We start from the raw sequence: 18,391 nt of genomic DNA on the forward strand, positions 1-18,391 counted from the left end.
ACAAATACATTTTTTATAGTACATACAAATCTTACTTTAATTGCCTTTGCTCGGACAATCAAGCCATCTTGTTCGTCAGTTCCAATTAATAGAGGAATGTCCTGAGACATCTGCTGTTGGGTCAATTTTAATGGGGCATCTCGTACATACACACCATCAATAACAGGTCCCCAGGTCTGAAACGGGCCTCTTAAAGCCAGCAGCTATTGGTAAATGGATATAATGAGTGTGTCAATGTCACATACAGAAAATCACATTAGAATTTTAGCTCAGTTTGGTTCAATATTGGTAGACTTTATCCTGAGTGGGTTACTGTTTTTTTCCATCTCCATGGTAAACCATTTAAAGCCTATCATACAAGTTAAATTACCACAGCCTACCAGTACGGTAGAAAACGCTAAAGAGTCAGGAAACGTGCACTATGAAAATGCAAAAAATAATAATAATAATAAATTTAGATTAATAAATAATGATATAATTGCAATGTATGTTTGCATTTAGTTAAGAAATGTCATAACTGTCCTCATTTTCTTTCAGGAGTGATTTCTGTGACATAGAGAACACATTGTATTCACCTCTAACAAGCCCATATCAGAACACAACTGGTAATAGTACTCAGAAAGGTTGAGTGTACACTGTTGTAAATGTTATGACTACGCAGATATAGTCACAAAATAGAACTATTTTGGCACGTATACTGGACACATGATAAAACGACACTGTAATGTCTACTTTTAACATGCTATTCTAGTCATGCAATATTTATATTGCATATTTATATTTGTTGTACCGATTTTTCTTTGTTAAATTTTTCACAAACTGTTCATACTTGTGATTGTGAGTTCTCTCGCAACTGATTCGTCCCAATGTCAGATACATTGACATTGCTCGTATGTCATAATGTGATTAGTACTTCCCAATGCATGCTTTTTTTAAATCCAATAATAGATACCATCATTTAAATGTTTGTGCCATTCATATTCTCTATTATTTCTGTTTATGTACAACCACTGTATCTAAATACGTTACTTGTTCATAGCTATCAACCATTCACTTGTTCAAAAAACTCCAAACTCCCATTCTATGGCTAACAAAGGATCATGGGAAGTGCAATATGTCAAAGGCTGGGAGAGAACGTTTGTGAGATTATTGATTGTATGGCATTATTATAGAAAATGTATTCTCTAACCACCTTAAATGATGTAGATCAAAGTAAAAGCATGCAACATATAGGACTATAGTCCAACATTGTAAATTGAAAATCCATTCAATGAAGGATCTTAGGTGTTCCTGGTAAAATAATACAAAGAAAGGCAGCACCTTAATGTAAACTAAATAATTTGCAAACCTTTGTCTGAGCTGCATTCAGGACATTGGAATCCACCTTGCGAAGACAGGTCAGAATATCTTCATCATTGGCCATCAAACATCCAACCTCGGTAGCCAAAAAGCGCACTTGTTCCTCAGCTCGTGTCTTGCTGATAATTAACATAGGCGAGGATACGGAGCCCCCCTGGAGAAAATATAACACAGCATAAGACTTTAACCTCATTCTTTTAAGTAATTTTGTAAAAAAAAACTTCCATTAAGTTTTCTAATTTACTGCATTTTACTAACATGTATTACCCAGTTGCTATTCAATTAGATTAGGCCTATCATTAAGCTTAGATTGATCCAATTACATTACAGAATGCTTTTTGCTATTATCCAATGCTACCTTATATATCCGTTTTTACTTATTTTGCCATCTGAGGCTGCCTCTAAAGTGTTACTGATTTCACTAGGTAAGGGACAGTCCTTCTTCTGGAATCTCTCCTATCATTTTTTGGTTTTTACAATTATTTTTGGGCTGGGCCAAGGATAGCCCTAGTGCTATCGTCCTGGCACTAAGCACTAGTTTATTTATTAGCCATAGCACATTGCTTTATAGACCTTGATTCCTAAAGTCAGTTAGAGCAATCTCTTCTCCCCAGATTGTTCTCCTAACCTTCTGGAATGTGTCACCAACTGCCTTTCTGCTATAGCTAACTGCATGTCTTCTTGTTTTCTAAAATGTAATTTTTCCAAAACTGAATTTATCTTTCTGATTTCAAATACTCAAATACTCCTCCTCCTTTGTCCTTTTCCCCTTTAGATCAACAGAAAACCTAATACCTCAACCACAAGCTTGTTTTCTTGGTGCCAAGTTCGACTTTTCCCACCACATCCAGTCTAAGTCCAAATTATGTATCATCCATCTTAAAAACCTTGAACACATTCGCCCTTATCTAACATAATATTCTACTATGGCAATTGTTCATGCTCTCATCATTTCATGTCTCGATTATTACAACTCGCTCCTCATTGGCTTTCCCCATTCCCATGTAGCCCTACTCCAGTCTGTTATAAATGTTAGAAAATCTCCCTCTGGCACACCCTGGACATTATCTCGCTAGATCTTCTTAGTAGAGAACCTACATTTAGGACCAAGCCACTTGTAAAAAAAACCTGTGTAAGAACACTAAGCTCAGGGGGCGGAGCCTAACTGCCAAGCAGGACAGACGTGCTGTGAATCAGCTCCTGCACAAACCGACAAAATTGGGGATAAATACCCCAAAAACAGACACGATTCTGAGCCGGAGGGCACACAATGAGTCAAGGGACCCAAGGGGCATCGAATGAACCTACAAACGAGATTTACACTGCCCGGGAACCCGACCAACAGCACATGGGGCCTGCATGCGACCGAGCCAGGGAGAGGCGGCCGATCTCCTGGATGGTAAAGCCGAGTGCAGCCCCCTATGCACACTCGCCTCCTTCCCCCCCCCCCCTGGACCGATGGGGGTCATCTCGGTCCACCACAAGCAAATGGAGAGGCGGACATAAGCTGAACCCACAGCCTGACGAACCGCAACACCAAGACAGCCTAGCACATGGCGCGCCCAAAATGGCGGCAGCGGGCATACCATGCAACCCAACATACCTGCCTGAGCTGGAGAGTTACTGCGACATTAAGCAGCGCCTAGATGCTACCTTCGCCCGATTCTGGCACAGGCTTTGGAAACGGCTGCAAGTACCGAAGGCAAACCTGCAAACCCTACCACATAAGCAAACTATGGAACACTGGGAGCAGAGAAAGAGTCTACCGAAAGGGCAGCCAGCACGCAAGACTGGAACTGGGAACGGGGGGAAGAGACGCCCTACTCCGGGCAAAGCGACTACCCCCAAACTAGCCACACAAGTTCACGGCCCGCCCAGGCTGAGGGTTGTAAGGAGGGAGCCCCTGAAGCATCGACCACCTTGCAGGAAGAATGCCAGCCGCAGGCGGCGACGGAACACCGGCAGCTTCCGCTGCACCCACCATGGGAATGCCTCAAACTCACCGAGCTCTCGAGTCAGTGGACCGAAGATGCCACCCTCTGCAAAAGCCTGGGGCTGGAGAGGGACCTCGCCCCACGATTGCCGCTCTGACACTGAAACGCAACCCAAAAGATCACACACTATTCCAAGCCGAGGTATTGGCTGATATGGACATGCCACCCCAAGCCCGCCACTCACAGGCCCAGGGACACTACCCTTTCTACGGAAACCGGCTTCGGAGTGGCTTATGAGGCAATATTAATACACGTTATAATGCTTGTTCCCTTTAAATAAAGGGCGTCTATCTACAGCTGAGCACACACTACATTACATCGAGGCTCTCCAGGGGTTAACCTCAGCGGCAACACTAAGCAGCTTCCCTCAGAACACACATACACGCAAACAGTCCCACGCACAATAGGGGTAATAATCCTGTCCACACCATAGAACTGCCAACAGGCCACTATAAATATCAGCCCGATCGGAACCTGACTTAATTGATACTGGACTCCGGTAACACAAGCATACCTCATATACATAATAGTGCTCACGGAAGAGGCCCACCAGATATGTTTAGCCTGCTTTTATGTTTAGTTTGCTCTTATGTTTAATTTGCTTTCGCGGGCAACAAGCATCAGACCTCACATTACTATAAAGCCTGAACGTGTATATGTATATTTGTATGAATATAGGTTTGAATGGCCCGCTTACCTCCGGTTGACCCTTCTCATTACCACTGAGGCTTGAACGACCAATATACTTATGCATGTTTATATTAATACCTCAGTTGGTGATTTGCTTGTCTCAAGCATATAGCCTGTAAATTTACTGCACTGTTTTGCCTGCAGTCATGTATGATTCATAATGTTGGTAACCCAATGTAAGAGGTCCATGCACGCAATGCTTTCAATCTGTGTCTCTCCTCTGACTTTTCCTGCCTACCAGGCCCATCTTGACTCTCAACAAAAACGAGAATTTAAGCAGTAGTAACTGTGGCATAGGTATAAATGTTTGACCTCCCCAGAAATGCAATTCCATGTATATGACAGAATCCTAACAGTAATTCAACCAATCATAAGCTTGTCTAGCTTAGCTTGTTTAAAACAATCTATTGATGTTACAAAGCCAGATATTTTCATGTGTCTAAAACAAAAATGTGCTGTTTAATCCACCACACTTTAAAATGTTACAATGCTATGGAAAAGCCCGCAGCTGCTGTTGTGGCTCTGCACGCATGTTGTTACTCCACGCACAAGAAAAAAAAAGAATAAAAAAAAAAAAAAAAAGAACACTAAGCTCAGAACTTTTTTTACACCATAGTATTAAAGTCTCAAACTTGTTTAACTGGTATTATTATTATTATAGTGGAGCTTAAAGAGCATAACACACTTAAATATGTGATGGACAATCACATACCGATCTTAATTATTATATCTAGTGACTCCTGAAAAAATAAGAAGATACAGAATTACCGCATATACTCGAGTATAAGCCGACCCGAATTTAAGCCGAGGCCCCTAATTTTACCCCAAAAAACTGGGAAAACTTATTGACTCGAGTATAAGACTAGGGTGGGAAATGCAGCAGCTACTGGTAAATTTCTAAATAAAATTAGATCCTAAAAAAATTATATTAATTGAATATTTATTTACAGTGTGTGTATATAATGAATGCAGTGTGTGTATGAATGCAGTGTGTGTGTGTATGAGTGCAGTGTGTGTGTATATGAGTGCAGTGTGTGTGTATGAGTGCAGTGTGTGTATGAATGCAGTGTGTATGAGTGCAGTGTGTATGAGTGCAGTGTGTGTGTGTATGAATGCAGTGTGTGTATGAGTACAGTGTGTGTGTATGTGTGCAGTGTGTGTGTATGTGTGCAGTGTGTGTGTGTATGAGTGCAGTGTTTGTGTATGTGTGCAGTGTGTGTGTATGTGTGCAGTGTGTGTGTATGAGTGCAGTGTGTGTGTATGAGTGCAATGTGTGTGATGCAGTGTGTGTGTGTGTTTCAGAGCCTTGGTGGGGGGGTGGGCATTTTTATTATTATAATTTTTTTATTATTATTTTAATTTTATTTTGTTAAATTTTTTTTAATTATTATTAATATTTTATTATTTATTTATTTTTTCGTCCCCCCTCCCTGCTTGATACATGGCAGGGAGGGGGGCTCTCACTCCCTGGTGGTTCAGTGGATGGGCACTGTATAGGAGGGGGCTGGCAGAGCTCTTACTTACCTCTCCTGCAGCTCCTGTCAGCTCCCTTCTCCGCCGGTCCGGTCAGCTCCCCTGTCAGCTCACACTAAGTCTCGCGAGAGCCGCACTATGACCCCGTGGCTGAACGGACCGCCGTGGAGGAGAAGGGAGCTGACAGGAGCTGCAGGAGAGGTAACAAAAAAAATAATCTGAAATGGACAATATGTTTTAACTTCTAGCTGGGATAAAACAGAGATGTATCAAGGGGTTCCTAGGAAACAATAAGCAACTGTCGTCAACTGGATTTCGCCTATGGTTGCCAGGTGATTTTTGGTCAAATCCAGTGCATTGTTTCAATGAATCAAATGGTCAAAAACTAGTTTATGTCATATTAACCGCAATGCTGTTACTAGGAAACCAACAGAAATACGCAGATCTGGGTCTCAAGTTAAACTTATGTAACACCATGTATGCAATTTCCTTAAAAAGGTTAACACATTACGTAAAACAATATTTAAACACGTTAACACATCAAGATACATTTTTGTCTAAATTGAAATTTATCTTGCAAAGACAACCAATTAATATACCAATTTAAAGCAGAGCATCACACAATAGTTCGTTTGTCATTTTTTTTATACCACATTATAAACTGCACTGCATAATTTTCATAACTTTTTATATTTCTAAAACAAACCTATTGCCTGATAATATTTCAGATGGAGCACTAAAGGACCACTCCAAACACCTGAAACGTTAAAGCTGCAGTGGTTATTGTGCCAGCAGAGCCCTGGTGCTCCCAGTGTACATTTTCGCAGATAATAAGATTTAACAATTCAAAGATACAAGTGTCTAGTGCATAAAGGTATAATTATTGGTGTCATCATGCAGTGACATCGCTGGTATGCGTGTTTAGCTGTATATAAATCTCTATATTCTCTGAAAAAAGATGCAACACAGATATCAGTTGCAGTCTAGAAGGGAACCTCACACCAATCTCAGGCAGCCCAATAAATGTATGTCCTAGTGCTGCCTAAGATTATAGAAAACCAAACCTTATCCTAGCCATGTCCTATTTTAACGATTTAAGTCAAATAACCATTCAGAATTTCTTAGCATATATTAAGGACAAATAATGCCAATTTAGGGTTCAGGAGATATTCATAATACATTCACCCCCAAGCCACTGCTTGGGGTTATATCTCCTACTAACCTTGCAGTTATGCAGGAGTGCATGAGGAGTATGTGTTTGAAAATAAAATGTACCCATTGAAATAATTATTTTATATAAATAAAAAATAGAAAAATATCCATAGACATTGATCATCCAGAACATTAAATCCACTGACTGGTGAAGTGAATAACATTGATCATAGTGTTACAATGGCACCTGTCAAGTTGTGGGATATGTCAGGCAGCAATTGAAGGGTCAGTCCTTGGATTTCACGTGTTGGAAGCAGGAAAAATGGGCTAGTAAAAAGTGTGAGTGACTTTGACAAGGGCCATATAGTGATGGCTAGATGACTGGGTCAGAGCATAACCAAACCAGCGAGTCATGTGGAGAGTACCTGGTATGCAGCAGTTAGCATCTATCTAAAAAGTGGTGAATGGAAGAACAAGCAGTGAACCGGCGTCAGGATCATGGGCAGCCAGAGCTCATTGATGCAAATGTGGAGCGAAGAATAGCCTGTCTGGTCTGATCACACAGAGAGCTCAAATTGTTGAAAAACTTAATGTTGGCCACAATCGAAAGGTGTCAGAACACGCAGTGCAGATTGCAATGCATGGGGCTGTGTAGCAGCAGAACGGTCAAGGTGCCCGTGTTCCCCCCTGTCCACCGCTGATGGGGAGCATCAGAACTGGACCATGAAGTAATGGAAGAAGGTTGCCTGGTCTGAGGCCACATACACCCCTTCATGGCAATGGTGTTCCCTGATGGTAGTGGCCTCTTTCAGAGGTGTGAGATATCACTGGTGGCAAGTTATTTGAGGGAAACAAAGTATGTGTCTCTTAGGCATGCAAAGCTCTCTGTAAATGCTCTGCCCAGGTAAGCTGGTAATACTAATCCTCAATCTGTCAAAGCAATATATTACAAGCTACATGTGAGTATGGCCAAAGATCTGTGAGATTTGTGCACATAAAAGTCCATTCATTTGTGCTTGTTCCAACCCAAACATTGCCAGCCCTCCCCTGGATATAGTTTATTCTCTATACTGAACAATAACTTTTCTCTCACATGCGTTAATCTTGTTAGTACAATAAAGAATAACTTATCTCATTAATAATCAAACTGATATTTGTTTATCTGAGGTTTCTTCATGTCAGCTCCTCTGGTCAGTCAGTGTGATTACACATTTGCCTACATCCCGTGTGAGCTAAGATCATTGTGTGTGCTAGCGTCACATTGTTTGTGGGGCATTGTGTTCTGAATACCATCGCTCTTTGCTTCCTGACCATAGTCCTCACTCATACTGTAGAATCAACACGAGACACAATAACAACTTTGTTTTGCTAATATACCTGAGTTAAGCAGACTTTTACCGTTTCTAGACCTAGCGAGAAAAACACTAGCTAGCCCCACATTAAACCTACTCCAGTAAATTTACAAAGCAATGTCTATTAACCAAGTAATCAGATCTTCTGCATTTAGGACTATCCAGGACTATCTATCTGCCCCCATTATTTTAAACAAATATGTCCGAGAGTTGCAACAACAAATCCACTTGGATCCAGCATCACTCCATCCAGGAAATAACTCATACCATGGTGTGTCACCATGGGGGATACTTGCCTTATGAAATTCTTTAATTCACCATACTCATTTACCAAGTGGGTCCAGAGTAACAGAGCCTAAATGTATAATTTAGTAATTTTTTATAACTCTGAGGTTATACAAACACTGCTACAAAGACCAGGTTCCAATATGGCATGTAGCCATAAAAACTATTTTAAAAAGCCTGTAGGAGTTAATACGAGCACCATATTAATTTAAAGGGAGGTTTAAAACTCCCCATGCCCCTCCAGTTGCGATGCTGAGTGGGGATATGCCCGTTAAATAGTGAGCAGCAAATAGCTGTTGGCTGTAAAAAAAGATTAGAGTTGGGCAGATATTGATGGCCAGTTTCCAGTACAGGGCAGATCACTGTCCATCCCCTGTGCTCCAACGGTGGGACTCAAATTTTAATAATAAAGCGAGGGGGTCTTAGTGTTCCCTCTGCCTCCACTCATGGCCAGTGTAATAATTAACAGGGAAAGACTGATTGTCCCCCCCCAGCCTCCCACCCATCGGCAGCAGATGGAGGCTATTAAATTAACAATAATGATGTGGAATTTTCTGTCTTAAGAGGTAGTTTTATCACAGTTTGAGCCACCAGTTTAATTATTTCAAAAACATAATATTCAGGGATATGCTATTTAATACACGGAGTAACAGCTTCTCGATCGTTGGGTCGAGAAGGAATATTCTCCTACTTTTTTGCAAAATTGGAAAGCTCTTCTGGTTTTTTAATGCCTTCTTTTGGATCATCGGCAGCAACAGATGTGAGAAAGGCTGAACTTTATTTTTTAGCCTATGGGGCTATGTAGCTATATAATAACAAAGGCAGATAAATGTGATTCTGAAGCACATTTATCAGATGATTTTTCTCAAGCAGCTGCCCCTTTATCGGGTTCAGGTGCTACAATTTAATTTTCAAATTAAATTTAGTTGAAATTCCCAATCTATAATTTTCGACTGTGTTTTTACTGATAATTCGAGGCAGCTGGACTTCTCAAAGTCTACAACAATTTTTCTCTTTGCACTTTGGGGCATTTTACTATATTTGGCTTAATATATCTATATATAAGCTTTGCCTCACTGATGATGCCTAACAAGGTTGAAACGATCGCCTGGGGTTGCTGTGTCTCTCATGCAGAGGGAACTTGCTGGCATCTCAGATCTGGACTGCCCGTACGGGTGGGACCAGTCTGATATGCTTCAGAGATGTTCTCTCTGAAATGGCACTAGATGAGCTAAAACCAGCTTGAGATCTGAGCGGGGACCCACCGAAGGGCAGGCTAATTTAATTGCTGTCTGGTGTCTTGCGCCTTGTTTTTTGCTCTCCATATATATATACAGTTGTGCTTAAAAGTTTGCAGATATACCCTATATATATCAAAGGATTATTACAGGTGAGTTCTGGCATTGATATTATACTTTATAGTATACAGTATGACATTATTTCTAGTGCAATATTATACTATTTGAGTATTTGAAGGTTATTATGTTTAGGCGTGACATCAATAATATTGGAGATTTATTGTAATCTAGCTATGACATGATTACGAGTGAGTGAGAATACATAGAATGTACATTTAATATACATTCAACATATCATAATGTTCTCATACACAGCAACACATTTTTACGGTAGCTTAGTAGCTTGATATTTTTGTAGTTGATTTATTTTTAGATCATTTACATTTCGTGTGACATATATATTTCAGCTTTGAGCATATGGTTGACAAAATTAGCCTTGTGCTGTGGTCGTCATCTATGTGAATAGCAAACACCAGAAAATAACATTTTGTTTACTTATATACATGTTTAAAATAACTAATGCTAATAATAAAAAAAAAAAAACGTGAAGATACTGTATCCCAGAGATACAGAAACTAGCCTATAACTTTATTTCAGATGGTCATGTCTTGTTTCAATATTACAACTTTATCACAAATTGTTGTATATATTGTTGATCCACTGACCAATGCTATGGAATATATATATATATATATATGTGTGACAGAATCTTCCCACTGAATTAGAATTTCAGATATACTACACTACATCATAGGTCATGCTATAATATGACAGTCACGCTATTTTATTGGGATGGACTTTTTAGAACTCTGTCTGTTCACATTTCACATGTTTAAGGAGACAGTGGGATGAGTTTTTTTTCGGGGTGTTGAAAACAAGGCTTACATTAAACAGACCATATATGCATCATATAGATAATTAATTAAATGTTTATTTTAAGCACATATTTAAATTAGAGGTTTATAGAAAATTTATGTTATATTTTTGCTTTATTTAAAACACTCCAATTTAGTAACAGAGACACTGAATATTGTAAAAACTGTATTTCAACAATCTGTCTTTTTTCGCCTTATAATTTTCTTGGAAACAAACTGCAATACAATTTGCATTTTTTTAGCCACTTCCTCCATCTGCTATTTGAGATAATATTTCAGGCAGGAAATACTGTTACTGAGTTTATAGGAGTGGATTTAGCATATGACATTTTTATAATACTGACCACTTGTTATCCCTGTCCAAGTCTTCTCTATCTATATTGCACGGTAAATTAGAATTTTATTAAAAGACACAGAGGCTCCTATTTGCTTATCTCTTTCTTTAATCCCTCAGCAGCAAAGAAAGAAATTAATGTACATTTGTAGAAAAATATCACCATATAACCATATATATAAGCATATAACTCATTAGCCAATAACAACATTGCTCATCCCATATCCCATTATATGACCCTAACTCACTCCTCATTCTTTGCATGTTATCTATGGTTTGCATTGCACAGTTTATTACTGTGAATTTGCCATTATTATATGTCTATTATAAATTTAAGTTTCTCTGTTTCCTCTGTCATCACTTGTTTGTACATGGCCTCTGCTCCTAGTTGCTGGGCTACGTGTCAGTGTCTCCCTCAACATTCCTGAGAGAACACTGGATGAATTATCATGAGCTTTGCTGTTGCCTTGCATTAACTCGGCCAATCACTATTGCATACTTGATATATAGTGCCACATTGTGCTTCCATCTATGCACATTATTAGCTGTCCTGCCCTTACTACTAGTGTTATGGGGTGTGTTATGAGGTGCATTCTACCTCATGCCACTAACTTTCTAGGTACACCTTGTAGACGATGTTAATTTAGTTAAACATGCATAATTACTCTCTGGCTGATGAATCCCAGGCTGGTCATTCTACTAGCAATGCAGGCCCACCCAAGCCACTTCTCCGTCCTATGGATCCATTGCTCCCTGGAGACAAAGAGCAAATTACCTCTGATTAGTTTTGCTCCCTGTTGAACACCAGCATGACTAAGTCAGTCACTCAGGCAATTTTTTCCACAATGGGTGTCATGTCAGACACCCTATCACAATCAATTAGTACTGCAGCAACGAAACAATCAGTTCTTGAATTTCTTGTGTTGGAAGCAGGAAACCTAGGCATCCAAAAAGATCTGAGTGACCTTGACAAGAGCCAAACAGTGATGGATAGATGACTGGTCAGAGAATCTCAAAAACGGCAAGTCTTGTGGGGGGTTTCTGGTATGCATTGGTTAGTATTACTGGTCATGATAGAAAGATGTCAGAACATACAATGCATCTCAGTTTGCTGAATTTAGTGCTGCGTAGCTGCAGACCGGTCAGAGTGCTCATGATGACCCCTGACCACCGATGAAAGTGCCTTCAATAGGGACATAAGTCTTCAATGGGGACTATGGGGACTATGGAGCAGTAGTAGAGAGTTGCCTGGTATAATGAATCACATTTTTCTTTTGGATCAGGTGGATAGCAGAGTGTGTATGTATCGCTGACCTGGGGAAGAGATGACAGCAGTATGCACTATGGGAAGGAGGCAGGCCAGCAGAGGCAGTATTATTCTCTGAACAATGTTCTGCTGGGAAACATTGGGTCGTGGCCTTCATGTGGATGTTATATTGACGTACCCCATACCTAAATATTGTTGCAGACCACGTACATAACTTCATGGCAATGGTGTTCCCTGATGGGAGTGACCTCTTTCAGCAGGGTAATGCACCCTGCCATACTGCAGAAATTGATCAGGAATGGTTTGAGGAACCTGTTACAGAGTTGAAGATGTTGCCTTGGCCTCCAAATTCCTCAGCTCTCAGTCCGATTGAGAATCTGTGCGATGTGCTGGAACAACAATTCCGATCCATGTAGGCCTCAACTTGCAACTTGGAGAACTTGAAGGATCTGCCAGGGCCGTCTTTAATATTGATTGGACCCTGGGCAAGCATCTGCTTGGGCCCCCTGGGCATGCAATCACTCCCTCCACCCCAACCTAGAGGCGAAACTAATGTAGAGAGTGCCTTGGTGCAAAACAAAATTCAGGCCTGCCCTGTAGCACAAGAGTAAAGAAAAGATAGATCCCCATCTGTCATAGAACTCCTGCGATGCTATGCCAGCTGGGGATCTACCATCCTTGCAGGGTTGTATTTTTGAGCAGTGTTTGTGCAATTGAATATCAGCATGTTATTCTATAGAGTGCATGTGTGCATGTAGGGGTGTATTTGTATGTACTGTTACCATTGGAATGCAGTGGTGTACTTGTGTGTAGTGTTTTCGTTTGAATGCAGGGATGTGTGATTGTCTGTAGTGTTGGCTTTTAAATGCAGGTGTACTTTTGTGTGTAGTGTTGGTGTTTGTATATAATTTTAGCATTTTAATACAGGAATGTGTTTGCATGTAATGCTTGTATTTGCATGCAGGGGGGTGTTTGGATGTAGTGTTGTGTTTTAAATGCATATGTACATTTGTGTGTAGTATTGGTGTTTCAGCAAACTGGTGTGCTTGTATGTAATGTTTGTGTTTGCAGGGGTCTGTTTGCATGTTGTGTGATTTCTATAACACATATACATATACACATTAACACGCAGAAACACACATAAACACACTGACACATGCTCACACCTTGACACATACTGGCACATACATACACACACACTCATATACACACCCTTTGACAAACAGATACAAGCACTTTGATACACACACACACTGGCACATCCACACACAGAGACACACACACACACACACTGACACAGGTATGTACACACACACTCAGATACACACATACATAAAGGTATAAATGCAGGGGTGTTTATGTATACAGTGCTAGAGATGGAATATAGGAGTGTATTTGTGTTGGCATTAAAATGCTGGGATGCATGCATTACCACACACTCAGATGCACACTTACACACACCGACACATACATACACACACACACACACAGGTACACATACGCACTGACACACAAGTACACATACACAGGTATACATACACACAGAAACACTGACACACAGACAAACACAGCCAGATACACACACAGCCAGATACACACACTGACACAAACACAGCCAGATACACACACACACACACACACATACGTGTACATTTACATATTTTAATATCTGCCTTCTAGCAGCTCTTGGACAGCAACTCCCAGCAACCTTGGCCAATATAATGTCTCAACTCTGTTCTTACATACCCTGGTCCAGAATTTGGCAAAAGTGACATTTGGAAATGGTGTACAGCCTTTGATAACACTTGATGCAATAATATGTTAAAATACATACTTTTTACATTTATATTTAATAGGGAACTGCCAGGTTCTTCTAGGATTTTTAACATGTACTTATTCCCTGTGTGTTACATTACAAACACCAACACTTGAATAAAAGTGATATCAGAAATAAGCAAAACAAAAAACAAACAATATTTAGCCACCCTCCTGTCTCCTTACCTTTTGGGTACAGAGGGGTGGCTTCCCTAGGGTCCAGTGGGAGCTTGCTGGCCAAGGCTGATGGGAGTCTGCCATCAGCTTTCTCAGTCCCTCTCCCCCACAATGCCTCCTGTGGTGTGTGCCTCCTCCCCAGCGGCACTGAGGAGGAGGCGATCTGACCTCACTTCCTCCCAGTATGCCACGGGGAAGAAAAGGGATCACAGGGCAGTGTGTGAGATGGGGGCTAGCAGTGAGTATGTATTCAGCCAACCCACATATTACAGGGGCCAGGTCCAGAGCAGTATTACCTCAGGTGCTGCAGGGGGCCCATGGGGCAGCTGCCTTAGGGCCCCCAGGAGTAACTGGGCCCAGGGCAGCTGCCCCTTTTGCCCCTCCTTAAAAACGTCCCTGGGATCTGCTGCTAATGTCTTGGTGCCATATACCGCGGGACACGTTCAGAGGTCTTGTGGAGTCCATGCCTGGCAGGTGGTTTTAATGCTGTGGCTGATTAGTGTAGATCAGGACATACATCATACTTCCAATCTTTATTGGATAACTTCTGACGATTGTTTGTATGTTCTATATTATGTGAATATATGCTTCTCATTTTTGGTTTATACTTCAATAAAAGTTTAACTTGGTTTAAAAAAATATATATATCTCTGTCAAGTACATTCCAAAACATAGATGAAATCTATGAACGTTGTCTCTTTTTTAATCTTATGGCAAAATTTATAGCGGTACATGATAAATCAATCTCCATTTAATTACCTTCTGGAATAAACTGTATTTGGTAAAATTCCATTCTACAGCGCTCTGCAATATGTTGAAATTTTATGAATAATAAAATCTTTCCTTGTGGAAAACTCATCAGAATACATTTTTTTAATTCACAGTAAGCACTATATTTTCTTTGGTTTCCCAATGATAGAATATATATATATTTTTTTCTATTGTTCAATATTTTTCAGTGTTATTACGGAGGTGTATTTTGAGGTCTATTTTCTATGAGAATTCGAATATGAGGAAGTCTACCGAGGTCTACATTTTTGTTATTCAATTTGCATAATTTCTAAACAGTTTAAACCAAAATGAACAAGAATGTGTATGTGACACACCCAATTGATGGTTCAAGTGCTTTCCACATATGAATGTGAATACCAAACAATCATTTTCCGAATATGCTGAGTGGGCAATAAGGAGACCATTACAGGGTTATTCACCAAAGTGAGAATTCACAGTGGATTTAAAATGTAAGGCAAAAGTAGCTGAACTGGCAGCATTCCTAAATTAGAGAATGTTTCCGGTTCGGCTATTTTCAGCTTAAATTTGAAATTCACTATGATTGCTCACCTTAGTGAATATCCCTGTGATTTTCATCTTATTTGACAATTCTTGAGTTAGAATAACTTATTAATTTCCCTCAAATATATTTCCACATTAAATGTTATTCACTAATGAATGAATAGGTAAGTCAAGAATTTCAATTTTTTTGCCAAACAAACGACCTGAAAAAACAGCTGAAGCGATAACAGCTGTCCTCATTCAAATGTACCAGTTTAGAGGCTCACTGTTGTCAAAGTTCAAGCGTACTGGCTCCATGAACGATCACTGTACTTACAGACAATGGCGAAACGCATGCACAAAACAAACAAAAATGGCAAAGGCCCAATATTTCAGTAAAAATTTGAACAACCTATCAAACCCAAGAAACTTCTGGAAAATCATAAATAGCATACAAACCCCCACAATCCAATCCCCACCCTCCACTGTCAAAATGGACAACCAAACACTGCAACACCCCCTAGATGTAGCAAATGGCTTTAACAATTATTTTGTTGGGTGTGCTACCACACCGGTTGCTAGGATAACAAATGACACTCATTTTCAAAAAATCTTGTCAAAACTTTACCCAAAACTAGGTGCCCTGGACAGAAACAAATCCTGCCTAAGCCCTACAGTAAGGAAACAAATGCTAATGCCGGTCATTGATTATGGGATTAACCGCACTGCAAACCCACCTTAATAAACGTAATACGTTTTATAATCAGTTCTGCCGCTTTGTACTAGAATGTTATTACTTTACCCACCACTGTGATATGTTAAAACAGCCAAACTGGCTGACGCTGGAATCCCAACGCACTCTTCATCTTTCCAGCCTTGTGCATAAGAGCAACAATATTTTAAGTAATTCAAAGTCAGCATAATTTTCTTTTCTAACGAATTACTTTAAAAAAAAATACTCTCAGTTGCCCTCTGTGTATGTCTGTATCAGTCCAGCATTGAGTAAAAGGATACTTGGAATTCTTTAAGTGAATGCATCAAAAGTTAAGGGGACACTAGAGGCATCCAGACCACTTCATCTCATTGTAGTGATCTGGATGCAGTGTTCCAGTCTTCCTTAACCCTGCAATGTAAAACACAGTTGGTGCTGAGATTGCCTCTAATGGCTGATAGGCACTAGAGGTGCTTCCTGGAGTTTCACAGAGTTTGGCTCCATGAAAACTCTAGATGTCCTCATAATTTGCATTAGGCTTTCCACCCCAGCGGTTGACTTTGGCAGAGAAAGAGCTTGACCCAGCGCTGAGGGACAGCTCTGGAATCAGGCCAGTGTAAAAATTATTTGTAACCATTTCATGGATGGAGGTGAGTCGTGGGCAGAAGGACAATTTACCATTAAAAAAAAATAAAAAATACATATTTGCAATTCTAACATTGAAATGTTTCTTTAAGATAATTGGCAGGAAAACCTAAAATATGTTGCAATTCTGATAAGAATTGATGAAAAATATTTGGTCAGAGCATCAGAGCATGTTGGAGAATCATCCCACTCACAATTGCATCAACTTGCCTTAATTATGGAATTTAGGTTGACAGCCTTCAACAAAGTCAGTAAATGTACATAAGGAAATCTTAGTACATATTACCCAACGTCTTCATTGCGCAAAAACATTCTGTGTGATACCTTTATTTGCAAATTTTTACTAGGAAGGATGCCAACTAAAATATAACATATTCACTGGCACTTTGACAACTTGAGTAAACATATAAAAAAATCACAGACTTCCCAATGCAGCTCAATGAGAAGTCTTGGCAAGGCCAGTGCTCTGGTCAATTGCTGCCTCTTCATCTCCACTGAGCTAAACAAACCAGGAAGAAACAGGACCAGTCTTCTGATTGACAGCCAGGGGTTGTAACAAGGTTCATTTAAGGTGTAATTTTCTTTTAACCACACGCAAGAAGGATTTGGGAATTGTTATAGACAACAAATTAGGCAGCAATATGCAATGTCAATCTGCAGTTGCTAAGGTCAGTAAGGTTTTGTCATGTATAAATAGGGGCATAAATTCTAAGGATGAAAATATAATTTTGCCTCTTTATAAATCGCTGGTAAGACCACACCTTGAATATACAGTGCAATTTTTGGCACCTGTTCTAAAGAAAGATATCATGGCACTAGAAAAAGTGCAGAGACGAACTACAAAATTGATAAAAGGAATGGATCATTTTAGTTATGAAGAAAGGTAAAAAAATGTAAATCTCTTCAGTTTGGAAAAACGGTGCCTGAGAGGGGATATGATAACATTATACAAATATATTCAGGGCAAGTACAAACCATTATCTGGAAATCTATTCATAAACAGGGCTATACATAGGACACAAGGTCACGCATTTAGGCTGGAAGAAAGGAGATTTCATCTAAGGCAAATAATAAAGATGTGGAATTCTCTGCCTGAAGAGGTGGTTTTGTCAGAGTCCATACAGATGTTTAAACTGCAATTGGATAAATACTTGCAAAAACATAACATACAGGGATACAATTTCTAATTAGTGGGATAATAGCTGCTTGATCCAAGGAGACATCTGACTGCTAATTTGGGGTCAAGAAGGAATTTTTTCCAGTTTGTTGCAAAATTGGAAGCGCTTCAGACTGGGTTTTTTGCCTACTTTTGGATCAACAGCAAAAACATATGTGAGGAAGGCTGAACTTGATGGACGCAAGTCTCTTTTCAGCTATGTAACTATGTAACTATTGAAACCTGTATATTTCACAAAAGAAGACACGAAGTGCTGTATAAGTCTGGAATGTCTCTTTAAATCTGAACGAGAAGCCTTTCAATGCAGTAAACTTTATAATTTGTCTGATCTTCCGCTGCAGCTTTAAATAAAAATTAATTTTTCTATAGTCTTTTCATGTGGCCTAGTCATATAAACCCTTTTGAATGACATCACGTGTCAATGTTATAACAGCACTTGTGAGCTTCCTGTGTCTTGCTCAAATAATAATGTTACAAGACGTAACAGGCCCCTCTCTTGGCCTCATGGTCATCA

General features: G+C 39.8%; 1 protein-coding gene across 1 annotated transcript in view; it reads right to left on the bottom strand.

Moving 5' to 3' along the window:
* The window catches only part of TG (thyroglobulin), a 262,451-nt gene that overhangs the window by 25,188 nt on the left and 218,872 nt on the right, over positions 1–18,391 (bottom strand). Inside the window, exons 41-42 of the mRNA XM_063451042.1 lie at positions 1,349–1,513; positions 36–203 (exon numbers count right to left, since the gene is read on the bottom strand). Coding sequence (XP_063307112.1) covers positions 36–203; positions 1,349–1,513 — 333 coding nt within the window. The remainder of the gene's footprint in view (positions 1–35; positions 204–1,348; positions 1,514–18,391) is intronic.

Source organism: Pelobates fuscus, chromosome 4 (genome assembly GCF_036172605.1).
Source record: "Pelobates fuscus isolate aPelFus1 chromosome 4, aPelFus1.pri, whole genome shotgun sequence".
NCBI classification, from domain to species: Eukaryota; Metazoa; Chordata; class Amphibia; order Anura; family Pelobatidae; genus Pelobates; species Pelobates fuscus.